The sequence below is a fragment of the Oryzias latipes genome, chromosome 16 (assembly GCF_002234675.1).
Source record: "Oryzias latipes chromosome 16, ASM223467v1".
Classification (NCBI taxonomy): Eukaryota; Metazoa; Chordata; class Actinopteri; order Beloniformes; family Adrianichthyidae; genus Oryzias; species Oryzias latipes.
Window position 1 is genome coordinate 30,710,720 of NC_019874.2, and position 25,114 is coordinate 30,735,833.

The 25,114-nt window shown below is 45.9% G+C and overlaps 2 protein-coding genes across 10 annotated transcripts in view; one reads left to right on the forward strand and one right to left on the reverse strand.

The window, feature by feature from the left end:
* LOC101169142 (thrombospondin type-1 domain-containing protein 7A) overlaps positions 1-25,114 on the reverse strand; it is a 165,335-nt gene that overhangs the window by 39,729 nt on the left and 100,492 nt on the right. For 6 of the 9 annotated variants that reach the window (XM_023964730.1, XM_020710494.2, XM_023964725.1 and 3 more), the window contains 9 exons: positions 22,947-23,062; positions 20,244-20,379; positions 12,576-12,679; positions 10,027-10,221; positions 9,299-9,565; positions 3,820-3,998; positions 2,847-2,852; positions 2,609-2,742; positions 791-944 (listed from right to left, as the gene is read on the reverse strand). In XM_023964730.1, the coding sequence (XP_023820498.1) occupies positions 791-944; positions 2,609-2,742; positions 2,847-2,852; positions 3,820-3,998; positions 9,299-9,565; positions 10,027-10,221; positions 12,576-12,679; positions 20,244-20,379; positions 22,947-23,062 (1,291 nt within the window). The remainder of the gene's footprint in view (positions 1-790; positions 945-2,608; positions 2,743-2,846; positions 2,853-3,819; positions 3,999-9,298; positions 9,566-10,026; positions 10,222-12,575; positions 12,680-20,243; positions 20,380-22,946; positions 23,063-25,114) is intronic. The other 3 variants (XM_023964729.1, XM_023964728.1, XM_023964723.1) reach the window with 1 other exon arrangement.
* On the forward strand, positions 14,373-17,654 carry LOC105356052 (myosin-10-like). The gene has a single exon (XM_020710497.1). It carries the CDS (start codon positions 15,108-15,110, stop codon positions 17,142-17,144), a length of 2,037 nt encoding a protein of 678 aa, XP_020566156.1. The 5' UTR covers positions 14,373-15,107; the 3' UTR covers positions 17,145-17,654.

Below are 25,114 nucleotides of genomic sequence, written 5' to 3' on the forward strand. Positions count from 1 at the left end.
GTATTTCCTTATTTTGAAATAAAGGTAGTTGTTGGTGTTGTTCACTTTTACTGCAAATGAAATTTGGCTCCAAATAATCGCCCTTCACGAATTATAATAATCGGTATTGGCCCTGAAAGAAACACATCGGTTGAACTCTAGTAGGATATTCTGAAAAAACGGCCGTCGCCGTGGCGAGGAGCAGTGAAATAAGCGTTTACTTCAGCGTGTGTCTAAACAGAGATGCAGTGCAGACTGTCAGAAAGGTGGAAGTAAAGCATCTTAGGAACATTGAAGCGCTCTTCTTCATCACACTTCAATCTTTCCGGGTTTTTTTTCTTTTTTGCTTTGTGTTTTTTTGAAGCCCCAGTTCAGAGCACCGGAGCACCGGAACAAATCCAAACAGTTCCCATCCCTGCTGTCAAATCCTACAATTCTATCAGTTAAGATCAGTTTTCATCAGAATGATCATACAACAGCCATGTTGGTGGCTGCAGTCGGATTCCTGCTCTGCACATTTATGACGACTGAAAGCGTCTTCCTTGCTGCACGCAGTCATGCAGGATATTCACATATCAGGGGGTTTTCCTTCTGCTTTTCAGTTATTTCCTCTCCTTTTTTCGCTGCGCTGAAGGAGGATAAACCTCCAGATGAATCACAATAACAGCAAAGCCCTGAAATTCTCCGCCTCTGGGAAATATAGGCAGCAAAAGAAAAAAAAAAGATATCGAGATAAATCTCAGCGGATTCCCCCCCCCGTCCCGTTCTGGGCTGCTGAGCCGGCGCTCTCTGATGTGGGTTGGGCTCTCACCAGGCTGCAGCGGCTCCAGGGGCCCCAGTCGTTGAGGACGCAGTCTTCAGGGCAGGGGAGCCGGCTCTCCCTGGCCCCCAGCGGCATCTCCTCCGGGTCACAGAGATAGTCCTCCACCCCCTCAGAGGGGCCGTCGACCGTGTTGAGCATGCATCTGCAGGACCACAAACGGCAACGTTTCAGCAGTCAGAGTTATCAGAACGGCTGCACCAGCACTCTAACGGGAAGAGAGGGAGGATCGTTGATGTACGACATCACCGTTAACCCGACAGTCAAACGGGGACGTTCCGGCATGACATCCATGACACGACACCTCCCCACGTTGGCCTCTCCCTTCTAACTGTAGAACCTAACACCTAGACTAGATCTGGTTGGACATTTCCTGTCAGTATGAGTTTCTAGTCACAGGTCAAGTCTTGGCTCATAAATTCAGGCCTCAGGTCTTTGGTTCCTGTCAAAAACTCCAAGTTTGAATCTGGTCTCAGAGTTGGTGAAGGACTCTGATGTGCCGCCGCCGCCATATCTGCTCTCAAACTCAGAATAACTAGGGCTGGGCATCAATAATTATTTCGATTCGATTCACCAGAGCCTGGATCGATTCGGTTCCCAATCCACTCGAGTCGATTCAATTTTGAACGTGTATAGAAATACAAAAGTAATCTATATATATGGAAGATATTCATATTAATCTGAAACTGTTCACATACTTTGTCAGATTGTAAAATGGAGAAGCTTCAACAAAGATGTACAGATCATTATGTTTCAGTTTGGCCACTAGGTGGCGCTTACGCCACAGAATTACACTTTACTCCGGAAGATTTGAGTAAAAAACGGTGCTTTGGACACAAATGGTTAACTTAAAAAATATTTCCTTAAAAGACTTTGGAGAATTCCTGCCTGTGAGGATGTAAAGCTGTTCATTTAGTTAGCCATGTGTGTTTAGGTCAACCGAGTGTTAGCATTAGCTGTCCTATGAAAAATTCCATTATACATTAGCATCAACTCCTTTGGCTTTACTGCCGTTATGGGTTAGGTCACCGGAGAAGGAAAGGCATTACAGATCAATCTCTACTTTAATAGATCGATTATTGTTTTATTAAGTTAGGATTGATTCAGATCAATAAAATGATTTTCATCAACTCAGCCTTAAAAACAACTGAACGCCCACATCAAGGAGGCTGTCTGGAGGCGCAAAAGTTCAGCTCAAATCCCCCCTTTGGGAGGGAAAACGGTTTTGCCTCAGGGTGGACTTCTTGGTGACTGTGATGGGCATCAGAAGCACACGAGGGCCGTTTAAAGACAGAAGGATTGGACAGGTGGAGGCGTTTATCTGACTCATAATTTCAGCCATTTTTTGTTGGCTTCAAACACGTTTCTGTACATCCTTATTTAACCCTTTATTGCCTGAGCCGTCACCGCCGACGGAAAGAAGAAAAAAACACTCTTTGAACCACCGTAACGCTGCAACAGTTTGACGTCCTTTCAAAGGATTCTGATGTGGAGAAAAGTGTTTTTGCACCGGTATGCAACACTTTACATTAGTTGACTTTACGATTACGTTAGTAAAAATGTTGAATTCAGTACAAAGCTGCTTTTCTCCACGTCTGAATCCGTTAGGACGGCGTTGATTACGTAAATGGTGGAAGACTTAAGATAATTCAACGAACCTCAAGACTGGAGCTAAAGGTTGGCAGTCTGAGGAAAGTGCTGGAGACCGCTGGACTACAGAGCTGACCTTGGTTCTCATGGAGACAAACAAGAGTCCGGACACCCCAGCAGAACAAATGAAGAGAACAAAGATGCGGTTCCTGTAAATACCTGACTTTTCTGGTCTGAACGCCTTCCCCGCAGTTCTCCTTCAGGTCAACATTGCTGACTTTCCAAACACTCCAGGGCTCGGCGACCCAGACATACTGGTTACAGTCGCTCTGACACGGCACCACCTCGTACACCTGAGGGCAAGAACCGGGTCAAACTGCAGCAAATGTTCTTCATGCTAACTTTCATCAGCAAACGCGTATCCGTCGCTGCTTCAGTGACATCACAGACGTCTTACCTGGGCCTTTGGCAGCGAGTCATTTCCAAGAAAGTTGCAGTGGATAAAAGGGAAACAGAAGAGTTAATAAGCAACAGTTCCCACAATGTAGACAATGTGATGATGGTTCATCAAAACCCGACTGTCATCCGGAAACGTCCTTTGTGTCTGTACGTTTAGCTCGAATGCTGCGTCCAGACCCAACGCCATTTACGCGTCGAATTCGCTCTCTATGCTTGTCCAAAAATGTGTTCATAGTCTAGATGCTCCTGCTGCGTGTGGGAGGAGCTACCTTCAAAAGTCTTTCGCCTCATTGCTACATGGAGGCATGACGACACTGAAGTTAGCCTCCAATTCGCCAGGGCACTAAAGGAACATTCCACTTCATTTTTCACACTGAGACCACCTAGAACTGGATCCTGTTCAAAAACCAAACGACCTGGACTGCTCCAACCTGGATTAAATTATGCATTAGATACTTAAGAATACATTAAATACAGTTTCTGATTTGTGAAAATGTGAAATAGGAGGATTTTTATCACATTTTGCGCAGTGAGGTTTCACAAATCAGAAAGTGTTTAATCTAAATCATAATTTAATCCAGGTTGGATCAGTCCAGGTCCAGCGGTTTTTGAACAGGACCCAGTTCTAGGTGGTCTTAGTGTGAAAAATGCAGTGGAATGTTCCTTTAGTGCCCTCGCCAATCGGAAACTGTGAATCGGAAGCCAACTTCAGCGTTGTACAGATGCTGAGGGATCAGGTTTCAACAAAAACGTCGGCAATCCCATCTCCATGTCCGGGGTTATGACATCATTCAGAGACTCTCCCGGCACGGCGAGCTTCACCATCTACTGCAGGAGCTGCGCCTGAATGATGCCGCTTTCAGCAGTACTTCCGTCTCTCTGTGACCCAGTTTGACGGCATTTTGATCAACATGTCACGACCCAAAGCTGAACCCCTGATTGGTTGTTGTTTTGACCGCCGTCTGTAATACCTGGTTGATGTGGTCCAGTTTGGGACACGGCCGGCCTCCGTTGTACGGCTTCTCTCGAAGCCATTTGGAGCGAACTTTGACCCCACTTCCGCAGGACTTGCTGCAGCGCGACCAGTTGGACCACTCGCTGAGTTTACAGTCGGAGGGACAGGGAATGATGCACGCCTCCTCGATGTAACCTGAGGCGGGGAGGACAGAGCAGGTCCTCGGTCACCACTCCTACTTCCTGTTCTAAAGCTTTAATCATTGTTGTCTCTGGGTACAAATGAAGTGCCCAAAACGATGAATGAACGTGCAGATGAGAAAGGTATGGATGCAGTTTTCACAATAAAAGCCTCGTAGAGTACTGGATGGTTCTAGTAGAACGCTTTGGTCTGGCAAACATCACCGTCTCTTCCTGAAATCCGCCTCAAGAGAGAACATTTTTCAGGCATTCTGGGTAAATTCCAGTGTAAGCATCTCTTGCGTCTGTTGGAGATTCTCACTGGAATAAATGAGGAGTGGGTGTTTGTGTGCACCCAAGCATTTTGTTTTGATGCATCAAAACCAGGCGCCTGCAGAAAAATGACAAGTCCTGCTGATGACAACCTAAGCTGGCAGAAACGAAGGCCCGGTTCCCTGCTCAGCACAAGCAAATGGCGATATCAAGTATTTTTAAGAAGGTTCCAAAAATGTTTTTTCTGTTTTTTGGTAGGAAGTTTGTTTTTATAATTAGGAAAATATCCCGTAGCATCGGCTCTGTAAACTCTTAAATCCCTCCGTAGGATTCAGAACTAACATCCAGACTCAGGGGTCTAATGTGTGACCATCTATGCAATTTAACAATCCACCACAGTGGCAGTCGCGTCGACGCAAACTTCTTTTTTCCACTTCACAGTAGTGAGGCATTACTGTGTCATCAGCATAGAACTTATAGCTCCCATTCTGTGCTACAACCAAGTTCAAATGGAAAAATCTTTTAAGTGGACGCCAATGAACGCAGTTTCTGTTTCTTTAAAGACCCACTCTGAGGAAAATTATGTTTTTGGTGTTTTTAACATGTTCTTGTGGCGATTTCTTTTTTTTTTGATGATGGAGGACATATGCAAAGATAATTAAGAATAAAACTGCATTTGGGAGTATTTATTTATTCAAACTGTTGGGATTTAGGAACAAAAAAAAGGCAGTTTAAAAAAGCTTTGTGCCAACTGTCGCGCAAACTGCTGCCGCTACAGAAACAATGTCCTAGAATACGGCACAAAGACCACTGGCAACGACATTTCAATAAAATGCAGGGAAATGCAATTCTTTAACTCCGCCCCCAGCCGTCCCCTAACTCCATCTGGATGAAGCTCATCTGCTGGATTATTTAAACATGTAATTGTAGAGTTAGATAAGTTAATTCTTCTCTAAGAGTTCTGGTAAATCGCCTGTCCGTCCTGGGGGAGGATCCCTCCTTCATGTGGACACGCCTGAGGTTTCTTCTTTCCTTTTTCCTGGAATCTGTTTTATTTTCCATTACAGAGAAGGAGGGTCTAAGGGCAGCGACGCCCAATTTAGTTTAGTCTGTTTCTGAACTGAATCTCCTGAACAACAAGAAAGAGGATCTGTGCAAACGCTTCAGCCTCCGTTCCCTCCAACAACGTTAACGTTCTGGATGGATAAACTCAGACAGAATTAAAGCCCAGCTCAACCCAAAACTGTAACCTCTTCATCATTTATTTGCTCTCTGCTTCTTCATCGATGAACTCTGTGTGGCATCTTATGTTCCTCCACAACTCAATTACCAAAATTGGCCTTTTTTTCCCCAATAACCCAAATTTAGAACAAATAATAAAAAATATTTTCTGCTTCGTTTTCAATGAAAGGATCTCCGACTGCAGGGACGAGACTTGTTACCATGGTAACCAAGCAGAGCGACCTGACAGAAACGCATTTAACACGTTTTCATTCTCGTGCTTTAGTCACAGTTTCTGCCTCGTTCCTTCAACGCCGTGAGAAGTCAGACGTCACAAAACCGATGCAACGCGGGTTTGTCGTAATCTGATGACGGAAGCTCACTGAGGGGTTTTTGGTTTTGGCCGCGCAGTCCAGACCACTTCAGCTCCCGTCTTTGCTGGCCAAAAACCACATTTCATCAGCCAGCAGCAGACGGGCTGAAGAAGCGTTTATGAAACTTTCGGCCCCCCGGGACTGTCCGGCGCCGCCGCCTCATGCGTGACCTGCTGCGCCCTCTGCACCGCAATCATCCCGGCTGTGAAAGCAGCGTTATCCCCGGTGCTCCAGAAAATAGCAGCAGAGGCTCGGCGTGCAGGCGCCCAGACAGAAGAATCACGATAATGAAAAAATAAAAAAAACGAGTCTCCATAAGCCAGCAGGTCTCTTCGTGTTCGCCGCTAACCTTATCAGACGATGACCTTTGTCCTGCAACCTTGGCATCTTCCTGTCAGCATATGAAGCCTCGGCCGCATGTCTGCTGCTCCAACGCCGCTCCAACAAATCACCTCACTGCAGTCGTTTACGCCCCCCCCTCCCCCCCCCACCGCTCAGGTTGAAACCTCGCTCTTCGTTTTTAGCAAACCACCCGTTTCAGAGTGGGACACGGGGAAGTTGAATCGGAACCACGGTCGTCCTGATCCAACGGGTTTCAAAAGGGATTTTTGAGAGTTTTCTCAAGATTTAGTTCTAAAAAAAGGAACTTTATATCCATAAATGAATAGGTTATGGTCCATAAAAACATTTTCTATTAAGTGGAGGTCTTCATGTGAGGTCCTTAAGCCTTAGTTACATGCACCCATACGAGGGGGGGGGGGGGGGGGGGGGGGTTGACCATTATCTGTAAATGAGAACTGGACTGAGTGAGAGTGATGTCATCCATAGAAAAAGGTTTATTCCAGTCCATTCAGAGGAATATAGACCACAATGCATTGCACATTAAGTGGAGGTCTTGTGTTTAAATGTATATTTTAAACAAACCACCAACATCGTCCAAAGTCCAAAATGCTTTATAAATAAAGCTTTAGATTTGTTTTTTTGTAAAACCACTCACCCTTAGCCCTGTCTAGGAGGGTGGGGGTCAAATGGGATTCATTAAAAACTGCTTCAATCAAAATTTTTCCTCCCACTCATACGAGAACAAAGTAGCAGATCCCTCATTTTTGATAGGACCGGCGTTCATCTGTGGAATAAGGAGATAAGAGCGGCGCAGACTTCCTGCCTGATCCGAGCGACCTTCTTCTCCACCTCGACGATGGTTTAAGATTTCTGCGAACTAGCGACAAACGTCTGGAGATATTTGTTTTCCTGAGTTCTTCAAGGAATGTCTATTAAACGCAACGATGCCTGACGATGAGCGCACGACGACACAAAAAAACACAATAAGAAAGGACAAAAACGCCATGCCAACCATGCGCTCGTGTCACACCCACACTCAGATTAGGCGACGCTTATCTGAGGCTGTGACTCACACTAAACCCCTGTTTATATATGCACAGCGCTGATGCTTTCATTTGAACATCTCCTGCATTCTATTTCACAGCAATTTCACAACAACTTTTCCAGCCAGGAATCTGCGCTTGAAGTATTCCGGATCTGAGATAAGACTCTGCGACGTGGAGACAAATGCTTCTGACAGCAGCTTATATGAAATCCAGGGCTCCAAATGACTCCCCAGCTGCTATGGGAGTGGCTTTCAACTGTGCACAAATAAATGTTCTGCTTCAGATGAATATTTAACAACAAAAAACTGTTTCTGCAGCCCTCCTCTGTGCTGCTGCTGACTTCAGAAGGAGCGGAGAAAATACGATCATCCTGAGACGTGGAACAACACCGAGACGGGGGAAGAACCTTCAGACACAAAAATGACTGAAACCATTGCTGAAAAGCTGAGAGGAAGGATTTGGAACACCGCTGGACTGAAACTAGGAGGTCAAGCATCATTTTTTTAATGGGAAAGTGGCGCCAACACGGTCAGATCCTGCATCAAGAATCAGCAGAAACAGGCTGGGATGGAGGGAGCCCTCTCTGTGGGCAAATCCCAGTACTGCAAAGACGGGAGAGAGCATTCATGCTCCTGTGGAAGTCCAACTACGTTCTCAATGAGGTGGATGGTGGTAAATGGCCTCTACTTGTTTCGTGCATTCTACCTTCCTCAAAGGCCTAAAGCGCTAAACAGTCCCATTCACCCACTAAAGGCGGCTCTGCTGCCGAACACTGGCGCCAACCGTCCACCAGAGGCAAGGTGGGGTTCAGTGTCTTGCCCAAAGACACTTCGACACATGGGCGGGCAAGGCGGGTATCGAACCTGCAATCCGTCTTGAAAGCTCCTGTTGTCCACCTTTTGTTTGGCCATTTTTGTGGTGGGTTAACTGAACGTGTCCGGTGTGACTGGAGGATGGTTGTCAGTGACTGTCAACAGAAAAAAGGAGCGCTTGCCAGTTTTGACGTACCAGCAAAGCACTGTGGGATTTGTAGTATTAGAGGTACAGTATATACCACAGGCCAGCCCTAATGCACATTTGATAGGATCTCGTGGGCCCTTTCTAATTACACTGCGGGCCGGTACACATGTGGATTAGCCCACAGGCTAACACACACCCCCACTTACACACACCGCCCCCAGTGTTAGCCTGGGGGCGGAGCTGACAGTGCAGACTCTTCCTGGAAGAGGCTGTTCCTCACTTTGTGACGCCACAATGTGAGGACCCACCCATCATCGTGGATTGGGAGGGGCTGGTGGTGGTGGTTTTTAGAGGAATGCTCAAAAATGGAACAGATACCACTTTGGGTTGTTTTTGTGAAGAATGAACAAGAAAAAAACTTAGAGCTCTAAAAGGTTAAATTTGCATGAAATAGACCCTTTAAATATAGTTGACAATATAAAGAGATATAATGGTTTTTAATGTACAATATAATTGAAATCTGTTGATCAACTATGTGACATCAGGTCTGCTGGCGTGGCAGAGAAGATGAAAGGATTCAGTTTGTAAAATATGTTTTATGTTAGACTGCTGTCAGCTTAGATGAAGGGACGGTGAGTCTTCTCTAGTTGTTCCAATTCTATTGAGGTGTTGCTGCGTCTTCATTTCCTGTCTTTAAGTCATCGATCTACTGGAAATGTAGTCAGAAAACTTTGAGGATGGAAAAACTGTTGTTAAATGATCCAAAACAAGAGTGATGTTTAGGTTTAGTTTCCTGCTGAAGTTAACCAGGAAGTTGACAGAAAAACGTAAGAGGGTGACGTTGTTTAAATTGATAAATATCATTTCTTTCCTTCTGAATCTTTGTGTTTTCATCTGTTCTGTTGATTCTGACCTCCTGGTCTTTAAATTATGGGGATTAAATACAAATTATTTGAATATTCTTTCATAGAAAGACAAACATGATGCAACCATTCAGACTAAATATATGAAACAGTAAGAATCTGATGTATAAATCAGATCGCCCCCTCACGTGCACACGCACACATGCGCACTCTGCTGTGTCAGCATCTTTTCCTCACCGTGACTGTTGCAGCGTGACGTCTCCACCAGCCGGCTGTCCTGGTCGTAGCACGCCATGGCCTGGTAGCGGTAACCCTGACCGCACTCCTTGACGTCTCCCTGCACCTTCAACCCCAGAGGGCTCTCGGCCCGGGCGCCATCGGGCAGGATGCAGTCCGACCACCGTCCCACCGGCTGGGCGTTGTACTTGTCGCAGGGGCAGTACTGCGTCTCGCTCAGAGGGTACATCTGGGTGTTCTTGCACTTGTCTTTCTTTTTGCTTCTCCCTGACGGGTGAAGTTGGAAGAGGAAGGGTTTGCTCAGGAAAACAGGTGCTGGAAGGAGAAACTTTTTCCTTTTTTCCTCTGGTGGTTTACCATTATGGGCTGTTTCAAATGCAAATGAGGAGGCGCTTTCTCCTCTCTGTGTTTTTCTCGTTCACTCTGAATTCTTTTGCACAGGTTGGCAAAGCTTCCTCCACATTGTGACCAGCGCTGGATTTTAATTACACCCCGGCAGCCGGCGGTAATTTGTCTGGGAGGAATACAATCGCTGACGGACAGGAGTGTTTGATGCTCTAAACGTTAAACACCCACTTAAACCAAACTGTTGAGCTTCATACGAAGGAGAGACGACAACTGAAATCCTTCCAGCTCAAAGGAGCGGTAGCGCCGGCAGACGCTCCTCCATGAGAGTGTCACGATTTCACCGAAGACCCTGCAGAGGGTCCCGCCCGCCGCGTCCTCACCTATCAACGCCCTCTTTCTGCTGCGGACCCCCACGCAGTCCGCGGTGCAGGACGAGAACTTGGACCAGTTGGTCAGCTGGCAGTCGTCCTGGCAGGGGAGCTGACAGCGCTGGGTGATGGGGGGCATGACCTTAGCGAACTTCAGGCACTCGCTGATGTCGCCCTGCGTCCCGTCCAGCTGGCGGCAGGACATCGCTGCAAAAACAAGGGAGGGGGCTCAGAAACAAGCTGTAGATCTCTGAGACTGTCTGTTCTGATGAGGATGTTGCTGCCAAAGCCTCAGTCACATGCACACGTGTGGGGGGTTGGCCTGGACGTGTTCTGAGGGTTTCTGGTTCTGAGGGTCCGTGGAGGCTCATGCAGAAGCTGTGTGACGAAGCCACTGCGCACATTTTGCGCATATTGCACAGATGAAAAATGGTCATACGTGAAAAAAATTGAGAAAAGTTGTGGTTTTTACGTGAAATTTCACATAACAATGGAAGAAGTGGGAATAAACCAGGAAAACAACACGTAAGTCAACATAAAACATGAACCGTGTGTGTTTCTTTGCAATTCATTAGTGATTTGTGCGTCTATTACATAATTTAATGTGCGCCGTATACACCATCTAGCAGTTATACACCTGTGATACATGCCTATAAATCCGTTACGTGGAACAGCAGTGGAAAGACGCCAAAATCACGCACCACTGCATCAGATTTACGTAATAATGAATAATAATAATAATAACAACCATGGATTGGATTTATCTGCGCTTTTCCAGACGCCCAAAGCGCTTACAATGTGTCCATTATCCATTATATGCAACGACCAAGTCAGTCCCCTGACCTGGATCCGAGTGAGCATGCGTTTCACTGGCTCAACACAAAACTGAAGGGAAAACGCCTCAAGAACCAGCAAGAACTGAAGACAGTCGGATTGGAGGCCTGGCAGAGCATCACCGGGACTGAAACCCGGCGTCTGCTCATGTCTATGCGTTCCAGACTTCAGACTGTAATTGGCTGCAAAGGATCTCCAAGTATTAAAAAAAGTGAATGTTTGATTTCTGATTATTTCTCCGTTCCATTACTTTTGGTTGCACATCTGCAAACGGTTGTAATTCCTATACCGCTCACCTGATGTGGATGTAAATACCCTTACATTAAAGCGGACAGTCTGCAGTTACATCACATCTTGTTCGTGTCATTTTAAATCCATTGTGGTGGAGCATAGAGCCGAAAATGTTGGAACTGTGTTGCCGTCCCCTGACTGTACGTTTGTTTGAGCGTTCTCCACGACCTGCATGCCCGTAGAAAATATGTGCACGAGCGTTTTTGCTCAGCGGTCTCCGACCGAACAGCTTTGATCGTTTTTTTTCCAGCGGACAGCCTGTATTCACCCATGAAGAAGCTGGAGTCACTTTGGGGACGTTTGTGTTTAAACGACAGGAACGTTGGCGCAGTCATGTGCTCCGTGTCTTTGCTTCGAGAAAAAACAAACAAACACGAAGAACTCTGGATGACTGGAATGAGTAAAAAGCAGAGTCAGATGGAGGCAGAGATGCATTTGTTTCTACTCCTTTCACAGGTCGATTAGCCTGGAACGGCGTCCTGCTGCTCTGTGTTCCTCCACCAACGGCTTTGGATGGCGTCGGTGGCGCATTTCATTTTCCTGCGACGCAGAGCTTCTGCAGGGCTGCTCCTCCGTGCAGAAATCAATCTCCAAAGCACATGTTTTCGCTGAACCCCTGCGGGCGCTGCCGCTGGTTTGGAGTGTCGGAGGTCATGTCTCATTATTTATGTGTGTGCGTGTTGGCGCCGGAGGCCGAGCTCGGCAGCAGTTAATAGAGCCGCTCCGAGGGAAGCCTGCGTGCAGGTAAACACCGCCACGTCCTGTCAGGAAACACCGACTGTCTCTTTTGGTTCACTCAGCGACAAAATGATGCCTGAAAGCAGGATGGGGGGGGGTCTGGACATCACTTTGGATCCAATCACAGAGTCTGAAGAGTCTCCAGACTGAAGAGCTTCAGGAAAAGGCTGGATTCTGTTCTTTACTGAATGTTGAGACACACAAACTGAGGACCTAACGTCAGCTTTGTTTAACGTGAGTCTGAGAAAAATGGTTTCCTATGAACCATATTCCTGAACGACCCTCTCTAATGGATTTGTCTGGTACTGTACAGGAAGATCAAATCTTTCCTGAAAAGCGGCGGCCTTTGGAGCCGGAAGCCTGCATGAATAAAGGATGGGTGTGCTGCTGAGTTTTGGGTCAGCAGCAGCGTCTTCTGCTCCATTCCAGGAAAGGGCCTTTGATCAAAATTGCATGGCTGGAGCCGCAGGTGACAAACAAGCGAGCGGTGTGACTGCTCCAACTGTCAGGTGAGTCCCAGGAGGCGGGAACAGAGAAGCGGAGACATTTCCTGCGCCAGCTCCAGTGCAGAATGGACACAAAAACAACCAGCAGAATGTGCGCTTCCCCTTAAGTCACTGTTATGGCTAAAGCTGATCTGCTTTCTATGGCTTTGATGCTGAAAATGTAGGAAAGAAAAGGTTCTGGTGGTGGTGTACCTCTGGTTTGGAGTCCAGACCCACAGTTCTCTTGAGCACCTGGATTCTCCTTCCTCAGGCTCCATGGCACCAGCTGGCATTTCCTCCATTTGTGGGTTTTCCACCTAAAACACATTTGCAGTGTTTATACATCAACGCAGTCAAGAATATGTGGATAAAAACCCTGCTAATCTGCCATTTTCAGGGAAATTCCACATGTATTTCATGGAGATTTTACAAAACAATCATTCGTTATTCAACCTAACAAACAAGCCATAATATTCAATTACATACATTTAATTCAACAAAAACTGAATTAAATGTCTAAAACTGACCCCAACTGGAGCATCAAGGTCAAAGTTGGCTGCTATCAAACTTATTTCCAACTACCGTATTTTCTGCACTGTAGGGAAAAGTGGATTCTAAGCCGCATCGTCCACGAATCGGCTATTTTTAAACTACTATTTAAGGCGTAGCGAACTTTAAGGCTCACTTGGTGAGCACCGACTGTATAAAATAACTGGACGAATCTTGTGTGACGTCACCCATAGAAACCGCATTGCTTCCGGTTCCAACCAATTGAAGTCAATTCGCCACGTCTCCACTGTATGACCGTCGCCATGTTGAAACCAGACTCCCTCAGTACGCCGTGATTGGTACCTCTACATTTCTATGGCAACCACTCTCTCCATGCAGGAGTGAGCACGCTAGAAGGCCACACCCCTTTCACTAAAAACGATCAAATGCTTTGAACCTTTTTTTTCTTTTTTTTTTAACTTGTCCTGTCCAACAGCTAGGCAGGCAGATGAGAGCTGAGGGCCTCTTGTGTTGGACATATTTTACTTTAACAACAGGGGTTATTAATCTTCAGACAAACCAAAGGTATGTCTGAATAAACCCCTTTTGGAATTGAGGCCAAACTTTATTAATTTCAACCATGTTTGAAAATTTTGGGTGTTGGACCCGACGGAAAAGGAAAGTAACGCTTGAACCTTTAACCTCCTGTTTTGGAGGCGTCTGATTGACGCAAGGGGGGAGGAGTCACTCAGTCCAGTTCTCATTTACTGTCAATGTTAGCGAGACCAAAAAGTCAGAGAGAAGTCCATCAGTCAATCAGACTTTACTCACTGCCTTCACAGTAGCTCTAGGACTTGTTCCTGACACGCTACCCGTTAGCCGCGTTAGCATGTCCACAATAACACCCAACCAAACATGTGACAGAGCGCCGTGTACCTCTCAAAATCACTTCTACATCAGTAAACAACCAGAATTCAATCCACTGCTAAAATGATTTTGAGCATCCATCTATTCATTTTCTATACCTGCTGGGTTGCTGGAGCCTGTCCTAGCTACTTTTGGGCGATTTTGAACATTGTTCTATATAATGTACACAATTTTCAGGGAGATATTGTGTTTAATATATGAACATATACAGATATATATAATTTGTCCCCTATATGTTTTATTTATGTGGAAAAAATCTCAATATGTCTAAAGATAATAATATCCATCCATCATCCATCCATCCAATTAAACTGTTAATGTTCTCTTTTCTAGTCCTTCAGTAAAAACTGGATCTATAGGTGATAAAAAGCTGCCACCGGGTTCGGTTTATGGTCCTTAATCCAGATTAAATTTACAGCATCAGTTCCAGATGGAGACTTTAGTTAATCTACATTTAAAAAGTTTGAGCAAAGTCTCAGATCTTCATCGTCCAATCAAATCAATCCAGTGTCCAGTTTTTCTGGACGAATGTTCTCCTACGGAGGCGATCCTCCACTCACCGTCACGGTTTCCGTCGTTGTTTACGAACTCACCGAACGTCTGCTTTTACCGACGGTGACCGCGATCCCCGGTAACGTTTTTCCGTCTTTTTTTCACCTCAGAGGCACTTTATTTTGAAGGATTTTAGCGCCGCTTCACCTTCATCATCATCGAGGAGGAGGGAGAGGAGGGCAGGTTCTCCTGAGCAGACGGGATCCAGACGGACCGTTTCTGCTCAGAGAGCGCAGCGACCGGAACCGGCTCTGTTCCATTTCTACGCAGGCGTCCGCCGGAGGGGCGGGGCGCCTTTCTGTTGACGGAAATACCGAACGGCGGGTAATCAAACCTCCCGAACCGAGCCTGACGGCGGCCGTTGAGGTACAAAATTATTGCTTCCTTTTAATTCAATTTTTTTCTTTCGTTTTTCAGATCTCACACGTAATACGACGTTATTGTTCGAACCGGACGATGACGTAATACTGCGTTATTGTCCGGCACGGACGATGACGTAATACTACGTTGTTGTTCGACGAGACCTCACACTGTGTCATGTGACATCACGCTGTTGCGGCAAATGGCGTCATGTGACCTCAGATTCATCAGATGACAGAGTTTGACCTCATCAGAAAAATGAATATATAGACCTAAGTTTCATCTGGTTTACATCTACGGCACGAGCGGCACAAGTGACATAAGCGGAACAAGCGGGCAAGAAGCGTTAAAGGATCTGGAAAGACCAAAGTTCTAGGAAATATTTCACAGATCCAGCATTTAGACAGGAAAGCCACAATGTCCTGCAAACAGGAAAACCAGCAGAAATCAACGGAAACCAGCTCCGTGATGAAAGCCTTGAGAAATCTGAGGAAAGGTTTTCAAAGGCAGACGGAGAAAGAGGAAGACTGTGAAGGACGAAGGCCGGCAGTTGCACAGCTGCAGGATGGAGGGAAGCTTTCTCAGTGTCAGAGGCTGGAGCAGGAAACCGCTGCTCTCCAGGAGAAAATCGGACCTCTGCGAATGCTGGTTCTCCAAACACAGGAACCAAAAGAAAACGCTCCTACAGTGATGGAGAGAATCAGGCAGTTGGAAGATCTGAAAAGGGAATTAGAAACAGAGATTTCAACTCTAACAGAGAGGCACACGAGTGCAGAGGAGCTGTCTGTTGACTACCAACAGGCCAAGCATCAGCTGGATCTGCTCACAGAAGAAACACACAAGCTGCAGAAGACAAAGAAGGATCTGACAAAGTCTCTCAAAACCCTTGAAGGTCTGGATTCGGCTTATCACACCGTGAAGGCAGAAACCCAGAAGAGGGGCAAGACAAACGCAGATCTGTCACGGCAGGTTCAGAACCTGCAGGAGGAGTTGGAACGCCTGAGCGGAGCAGAGGAACGGCTGGACTCTCTGAAAGCACAGAACGTGGCAGCACAGGAGGAAACCTTCCTTCTTCAGAAGGACACGGCGGCCTTGAGATGTCAGGTCCTCCATCTGCAGCAGCTAACCGCAGCGTCAAACCAGGAGGTGAAAAAATTGGAAAAACGTCTCCAGGAACAAAACAAGCTAACGGAAAACTTCTCCAAGTTGTTGAAGGAAAAATCGGACTTGGAGAAACTCCATGAGGATCTGGAAGGGGAGATTTCAGATCTGAATGTTCAGGAGACAAATGCAAAAGAGCGACTGGTCCAATTGAACAAAGCAAAGGAGGAATCGGATCTGCTGAAGGAGAAAACAGAGAACCTTCTTCAAACCAAGTCTGCTCTGATGGAGTCTCTCCAAAACCTGAAGGATCGGGAATCTGAATTGGAAATAATCAAAGCAGAAACACAGAAAATGGAGGAGACAAACTCGGATCTCTCCCAGGAAGTTGAGAAACTGCAGAATGAGATCAGCGTGTTTGACGATGTGGAGGAAAGACTTGTGGCTGCAATAGAAGCAAACGATGAGGCCAAAGCAGAGAACGCCTTTATTCTGAAGAGAACCAAAGAATCAAGAGATCTGAAGCAGAATTTGGAGCAGAAAACTGCCGCTCTTCTACAGGAGCTTGAGGAGCTGCAGAAACATCTTCAGGACAAAGACCAGCTCAAGAAGATGTTTACCGCACTGGTTGAGGAAAGATGCGAATTGGAGGAAACGGAGAAGGATCTCAAGCGGGAAATCTCAGATCTGAAGTTTCAGGAGGAAAGGGCACAAGAGCGCCTCAGCAAATACAACCAAGACAAAGCCGAAGCAGATCTACTGAAGGAGGAAACAAAGAACCTCCAGAAAACCAAGTCTGCTCTGATGGAGTCTCTCCAAAACCTGAAGGGTCTGGATTCTGCATGTCAAGAAGTCAAAGAAGAAACTGAACAGCTGAACAGAACAAACCTGGATCTGTCATTCCAGGTTACAAACCTTCAACATGAACTCTTAGATCTAAGTTACACGGAGGAAAAACTGTCGTCTTTGACTAAGAAACATCGCGCGGCACGACAAAAAAATGTCGTCCTCCGAGAGAAAGTCGTCAATTTAAGAGGTGAGAAGGATCAGGTCCAGCAGAAGATTGATGCAACGAGTCAGGAGCTTCGAGATCTGCAGAATCAAGAGATGGAAAACATCCATAAAACCTTTGGGACGGCAAAGGAAACAATGCACAGCTTACGCAAACTCAACACAACTCTGGAAAGTGGTGTTGCAGAAAATACCAAGCTGATGGAGCGCGTCATGGAACTCTGCCGCGGTTATTCAGGAGCAAAGAAAGACGTCAATGAACAGAACCTGGAGGCCATGAAGAAGAGCTCCAAAGAAAAGAAAAGCTCATCCAGCAGCAGCTCAAAGGCTGATGGGAGATGAATGTTTGGTTGAGGGGACAGGCGGGTTTGATGGGTAATAGGGTTAGGGTCGTAGGATACTGAAGCAGTTAGTAAAGGTTAGGGTCGTAGGATTTTGAAGTACTTAGTAAAGGTTAGGGTCATAGGGTACTGAAGTACTTAGTAAAGGTTAGGGTCATAGGGTACTGAAGTAGTTAGTAAAGTAGTAGTTTTAGCCGACCTTACGGTCAGACACGGGCTCTCTGTCTTGTCCATTTTGGCTCCCAGACGCCCCGTTTCAGAACTTAAAAAAACGGGCAACACGCTAAAAGCGTGTTTGTGTGGGTTTTCCCTGAGCGCTTCAGTTCCCCCCACCTAGACAAAACTGTAGGTTATGTCTTTATCAAGAAAGGTAAATTCATAATTTGTCAATTAGTTTAAACCTAACAGCTTTAGTCTGCTGTAAAATTTGGTCTTAGCTTAAAAAAACGGGCGACACGCTAAAAGCGTGTTTGTGTGGGTTTTCTCTGAGAGCTTCAGTTCCCCCCACCTAGAGAAATTAATAAAATAATGTACATATGAGACTATGTCCTATCAGGAAAAGACATAGTCCCATGTTTACATTTCTCTTTAAATGTAATTTTTTTTTGGTTTGATGTAAGTTTGAACTTTTTAACATGACTGTACTTTATTTATCAAGCTACTACTTAGATTTGTTTCTCTTTAGTTTTAATAATTGTATATAAAATAAACAAGACTTTAAAAAACCATTAGGAGATAAAATAAATTAAAATAAATGCACTAACTTTTTTTGAATAAAACAAAAAAAATAGTAATGCAACCTCATGAGAGTAATAATAATTATAAACATTTACGTTTTACAGTACAATAATTTATTTATTTTATGTATATTTTTTTGCTGTTATTGCTAAATGTTGTTTTTGCCGCCACAGATAAGTGAATTTCCCCATCGTGGGATAAATAAAGTAATCTAATACATGATATTTATAAGGCGACTTTCTGAGTACTAGAGGTCGCTGTTCAACATAAATACAGTATATGAAATACAATAAACAACAAAAATTTAAATACATACAAATTTAAATAAAATGTATCTAAAAACATGAAAAGGTGAATAGGCCATTTGGAAGAGATGAGTTTTTAGAAAGTAGTTTCTACTGTCCAGGATGACAGCCAGACTCCTGACCTGAGGGAGGGGGGGGGGGGGGGTGATTGGTCTAGCTCAGGGGGGATTTGGTGCCCATCAGAAGAAGTTCAGTCTTATTGCTATTGAGTTTGAAACAGTTTGAGGTGAACCAGGATTTGACTTCAGCAGTTGTGATCAGGACAGAGTGAGAAGTGAGATCCAGTGCTTCCATGAGCTGGTCTTATGAACAGTGAATAGAAGAAACATTTGAAGAAAACCATGAGGAGAAAAAGTAGAATACACTAAATGCACTGACAATTGTTATAAAAAAACAAAAAATAGTAATGCAACCTCATGGGGGCACAATCTAGTGCTCCCATGTGGCGGTCCCAAGTCCGGATCAATGCAGAGGGTTTAGTCAGAAAATCAAAGCCAGCATGTGAATCTGGAACAGAAGACAGGAGTTCAGGACTTGGAGCTGGACCAGGTTTCTTCGGTTCTTGTCTCCGTCTCCGAGGGGCTGGGTGGGGCCTTGTGCTGCCCCCCCTGGTGCTTTCTTTGCCTGAGTTGGAGCTTGCATTCTCCATACCCCCCCCCCCCCCGCTCTCTGGTGTTGGGGGGCCCCTGTGGCGGTTCTGCTGGTCATTTTTTCAGTGGCTGACGTGGGTTACCAGGTGGGCAGATTTCCTTGATCTGCTATCACATGGGGGCGCCCTGGCTGCCGATACTGCTTCAGCGGGGGTTTTGATGTGGGGGTGACTGCCCCCCCCCCCCCCATTTTTTGACATTCCATTATCACAGTACCACAGTAGAACATAGACACTCACCTAAGCACAGGTGTCAGCTCACCTGTGCAGTCATAGTATGCGTGACGTGTGTTTTTCTGTAAGTGTGTGTGTGTGAGAGCAGGCCCCACCCATTGTTACAGACACCCCCTCACTTCTTTAGCCCCCTTTTCCTCTCCTCTCTTTTGTACCCTTATCCCCATCTCTAACATCTCACTCCCACCTCTTCTATTTACTGTCTAGTCCAACAAAAAATGCATCCATCCATCCATCCATCCATCCATCCATCCATCTATCCTCATCCATTCATCCATCCATCCATCTATCCATCCATCCTCTGCCATCCATACATCCATCCATCCATCCATCCATCCTCATCCATCCATCCATCCATCCATCCATCCATCCATCCATCCATCCTCATCCATCCATCCATCCATCTATCCATCCATCCTCTGCCATCCATCCATCCATCCATCCATCTATCCTCATCCATTCATCCATCCATCCATCTATCCATCCATCCTCTGCCATCCATCCATCCATCCTCATCCATCCATCCATCCATCCTCGTTAATCTATCCTCATCCATCCATACATCCATCCATCCATCCATCCATCCATCCTCATCCATCCATCCATCCATCCATCCATCCATACATCCATCCATACATCCATCCATCCATCCATCCATCTATCCTCATCCATTCATCCATCCATCCATCTATCCATCCATCCTCTGCCATCCATCCATCCATCCTCATCCATCCATCCATCCATCCTCGTTAATCTATCCTCATCCATCCATACATCCATCCATCCATCCATCCATCCATCCTCATCCATCCATCCATCCATCCATCCATCCATCCTCATCCATCCATCCATCCATCCATCCATCCATTCATCCATCCATCCATCCATCCGTCCACATCCATCTATCCATCCTCATCCTTCCATCCATCCATCCATCCATCTTCATCCATCCATCCGTCCACATCCATCCAGCCACCCATCCATCCTCTTTCATCCATCCATCCTCATCCATCCATCCATATCCATCCATCCATCCATCCATCCATCCATCAATCCTCATCCATTCATCCTTATCCATCCAGAGTCACAGAGTTAGCTCCTGTATTTCAGAATCTCGCTGTACTAAAATCCTGCGCTGCGTGATGGAAGTTATCGGTTTTAGAAGTGACATTACCTGAAACCTGGACAGCTCCTGGGGGCCTCACAGTCCCTCTCCTCCTCTAACACCTCTGGACACTCTTGTCCTCCGTTGGAGGGCATCTGGATGATAAGACGCTTCCTGGATTGCTTCTTCTTGACTGCATTACCTGCTGAAACACACACACAAAACAAGAAAAAAGTCAAACCAAGCCGAGGAAGATTTGTGAGTAAAAAAGGTTTCTGGGTCCAGACAGTCTGTCCCACATCAGCGTGTGTGTGCAGGACCCACATCAGCGTTCTCTGAAGATGAGGTAACCAAAGTAAAAACATCCTATCTGACTACCATCAGTGACTAACCGCGCTGACTAACATCACATTTATGCTGTTTACAGGCATGACGATGCCCTCGAGTGGTTAATTAAGATCAGTCGAGCCTGTGAATGGGCTGAAACCGCCTTCCACTCTTTCTTTGTGGAGTGTTTGCAATTCTCTGCAAGGTGAAAATATCAACAGCAGCAAATTAAAATGCACAGCTCCTGCTGCTGCAGATTTACGTCGCCGCGTCACACAGAGAGGTCATCAAAAATATGGACTGTAATGATTTCCCACCATAAATCAATTTAACGTTCGGGTTGCTGCTCAGCAGCTCAGGCGGCGGCAGCCGGACAGAGGTGACCTCCGATGAAAATCTTTCCCCGCATGAAAACAGCATCAGCATGCATTGCTGACACTTGTAGCTACGGGTGGGTCGGCTCGCCAAGCAGTCAGGGGAGGTTGGCCCACGAGTTGTCGTTCCTGCCAATATGTCACATTAATTCTGTGTAGGAAGACATGAGTGCATGGATTTACGTGTCAGGCAGAGTGGGACAGATTCCAGCTGTGCAGCTGAGATGCATCATTCCCATAAACCATCCAGGAAAATCCAGGAGGTCAACTGATCAACCTCTCAAACGTAGAAACCTAATAAAGCAGCAGTCACAGCACCAGTACGGAGGCTTGACCTGTGCGGGTTCTGCGGGTCTGGGGAGGGTCATAGGGAGGGGCGGCTGCGTCTTAAGGGGAGCGCAGGCGGCTCGTACGGCCACCTCAAGGAACATCATGAAAATGGAACGTACCATTGTCGTGCGTGTGCAGGGTGTGTCATGAAGCATTTGACGAACTGATGATGCCACACTCTAGTCGAAGGATGGGCAACTCCAGGCCTGGAGGGACGCTGTGTCTGCATGATTCCCAGATATCCAAGCCCTAGTCATGACTGATTTCATGGTTCAAGTGTGTCCCACCAATTAGAACATGCCAGAGCAAGGTATGTTGGAAAACATGCAGGAATCGAAGGCCTGGAGTTGCTCTAGTCCATAGTAAGGTGAGAGAACTGGTTCCTTACTGGCCGTTCACAAATGCTGCACGTGATACTTAAATGCCCGTAGGACGTCCACACAAACTACACTCAGATCGTCTAACTTCCTCATTTCCAACCGTCAGGCTGCAGCAAGGAGCGTGCACGTATCACGTGAACAGCACCACTGGGCTCCTCGCACAGGATTCGGGTTTGAAACTAAGAAAAATCTGTACCTGTACCTGTGTCTCACATCCTTCCCCCATACGGGTCGTTTACAGAATGATGGAGAAAACATGTGCATGAACATTTTCTCTGCACGGGTTCACCGAGTGGTGTACCACCTTGATATTTGCTGCGGGTGGTTACAGGCATACAGCCTGCACACAGCCTGTAACCACCTGTAAAAGACTGACGCATTACTCTTAAACCTTTAACATTGGAGCTGTCGCCAATGACATCTAAGTAACACACGCTCTTTGACAAACGGTAAATGTTTGACCATTCAAGCGATCAGCATGAATCAGCTGATTCATGCTAACGTGGAAAAAAGGGGCTTTCATATCAGCAAAGCCACAAAATCAGTGTATTCATGCTGATCGTGTAAACATTTCACTACTGTAAAGTGTTGCTTATCAGCACTAAGCTGCTTTTCTCAGCCTCAGAATCCGCTGGAATGACGTAAATTGCATTCATGATCGAGGAGTTACGGCAGGGAAAAGAATGTAAACACTGCTCCAGTGAAAGGGGGTTAAACATGACAGCCCTTCAGAAGCCACAGGGACGCGGATACCACAGGTAAAACGGAAACCGCAGGTTAAAATTAAATGAAATCACACTATCCGTCACACACCTAGGTGTGTGAAATTTGTTCTCTGCATTCGACCCCTCCCCTGGGTGAGCTGCAGACACAGCCGCGCTCGGGAACCATTTGGTGGATTTAACCCCCCAATCCAAGCAGGGAGGCACTGGGTCCCATTTTTAGAGTCTTTGGTATGACTTGGCCTGGGTTTGAACCCATGATCTTCCAGTTACAGGGCGGACACTCTACCACAAGGCCACTGAGCAGGTAAAAATACTACAGCAGGTAGAACACATCCCACATACTGCAGGTATGAGAAAAGGGGGTCACCTTAGTTTAAAAAAAGCCAGGTTTTGGTGAAAATTCAAAAACAAATATTTGTCAGGGTTACTGAAAAACAGAAGAATAGTTTTACCATCACTCACTAATAGTAAAGCTGGTACACTGACAGTCAGATGTCATAATCAAGTCTAATGTGACGTTCTAATGTACAGATGTGAGAAGTGGTCAGAAACATGGTCTCTCTGCTTCCTCCTACATCACTTTTCACAGAGGACAGGGGGGGGGGCGTGGCCTGGGTCATTGATCCACCTGCATACCTGCGTCACAGATCAGAGGACACTCTGTCCAGTCGCTGAACGGGGTCACGATGCAGTCCTTCTTACAGGGCAGCTGGCACGGGCGCATGGTGGTGGGGCGGGGGCCGTCGGGACACCTGGAGACAAAAAGAAACCCATCGATGAGGAAAACAGAACTTCCAGCAGAACTTTTGATCATGAGTGTCTCATTCACTCTGCATCTGTGACACCAAGTTACAGTAAACTGCCTGAAGACAAAAGCAAAACAAAACTGCCCCTTTGGGGGTTATAGAAGTGGTTCAGTCAGTTGAAGGTTACAAATACAGCCACTGTACAACTGTGGAAGTAAAATCTGTTACACGCTACAGTTCAAGAATGAAACACCAATGGTGCGCAAAGAGGAAACCAAACCTGCCTTATTCCAATCAGAGGTCGACCGCTCCACCTCTGCACCAAGGCCGCAGAGATGCATTATTTTTTTGTACACTTAATTCATCAAGTTTGAAACCAGACAAACTTAAAATACTAGACGCTTGTCCATAAACGTAACTGACGTAAACGTTCCCGTCTCTCTGCGGGTTCACTGGGCGCTCTATGACCTTGACGTTCTGCACAGGTTTGACCACTTTTTCCACCCACGGACAGCCTTACGGACACCCGTAGGGACAGCTGGGACGAAGCACAAATGTATTTCAGGACACATTTGAATCTGTATTAAGATCAACTGCTTCACACCTTAGGAATCGTTCTTCACAGTTTTGTGCAGACACAAAAAAAGAAAATCTGTTGCTAAGGAACTTTCTAAATGTTCTTTGATAAGGAGGTTAATTATAACTGTATCTGCTCAAAAGTAGACACCAACAACTTTTTACTGTAGAAGAAGTGTAAAGGACAGACTTGTTATTAAAATGTGTTTTTTTTTCTGTTTCACGCCTCTAAACGATGCCGTAAATCCTTTTCTCCGTCGCCTTTTCATCTCACTGAACGTCGATAGAAGATCACGACTTTCTGAAGTTAGAAAACAGAGGCCTCAAAATGAAATAAAAAGATGAATATAATACACATGTAATGTGTTCCAGCGCTTTCCTTCTGTCCTTACAATATCCTCCTGTACAGGTTCATGGATTTCCACTCATTTTTCTGGAGGGGGAGGGGGGGAGTGCAGGAGATGCAGCTCCTTGGGGCCAACGCCCGCAGACAAGCATCAGGAAACCAACTCCTGCGCTAAATGGATTCAGCTATCAGTGAGCAATAATCCTTCTGTAGCCAGAGAATATGGGGTCAAGCAGAGGTTTTCCCAGACAACGGTTATGGTTAATCTTCCGTCATTTAAGCACCTTAAGTCCCCGGTGCTTTCCATTGGCCAGAGATAAATAGGTCGAGATAGAAGCGCTGGAAGGCATCTCCTAATCTCATCTCTGAAGCGCCGTCTCCCGGTCTGCTCGCCGTCCACTTCCTGTGGCGGAGGATGCTGCGACGGTCCGGGTCGGGGTTGATGTTGCTCAGAACGAGTGTCGTCCCCGTTAGCGAGGAGTGATCACGGAGACGGCGGGCTGCCTCACAAGCAGATTCCAGGAGCGCACGGGCAAAACAAAGAGAGAATTAATTTTAATAGCAGCAGACAGAGCCTAATCCCCGTGGAGCAGAACAAATCCACCGCTGGCGTCAGAAAAGTGAGTCGTCCAGAGGTGGAAACAGCTGCTGAGGGCTGCATTAACATTCATCTGATGCTGCCATCCATAGAGAGGAGAACAAACACGTGTTTTTCTCCGGGACTCTTGAAGAGAAAAAGGGCATTGATGCTTCATCCAGAGATCTCCTCACTTAATCTCATGGAAAACTGGGATTTTCTGAGATTATTTTCTACAGTAAACCCGTTAAAATGTTTGTTAAACAGTAAATTCCTGAGGAGGAGCTGCTGTAAACATAGTCTGAGTATTTAACAAACTCAATTTTAAAGAAATGAGAATTTACTGCTAAAAAATAAAGAACAGAAATACATGCATTCAAATGTTTGTTTTCCTCTAAATTTGACATTTTAGTTTCAGTCTATCATTTGCTCATCTTTGTTTGTTTTTTCCTTTTTTTTTTTAAAGACAAAAATGTCTCCGGGCAGGAAGGAGGCGCTAAAACTGTAAAGAATCACCAAATACGAGATTATTGCAGAAAAACAAAACAAAATATGGCAA

Bases quoted from the DNA above. Each gene is read 5' to 3' on its own strand.
- LOC105356052 (XM_020710497.1), top strand. From the start codon at position 15,108: ATGTCCTGCAAACAGGAAAACCAGCAGAAATCAACGGAAACCAGCTCC.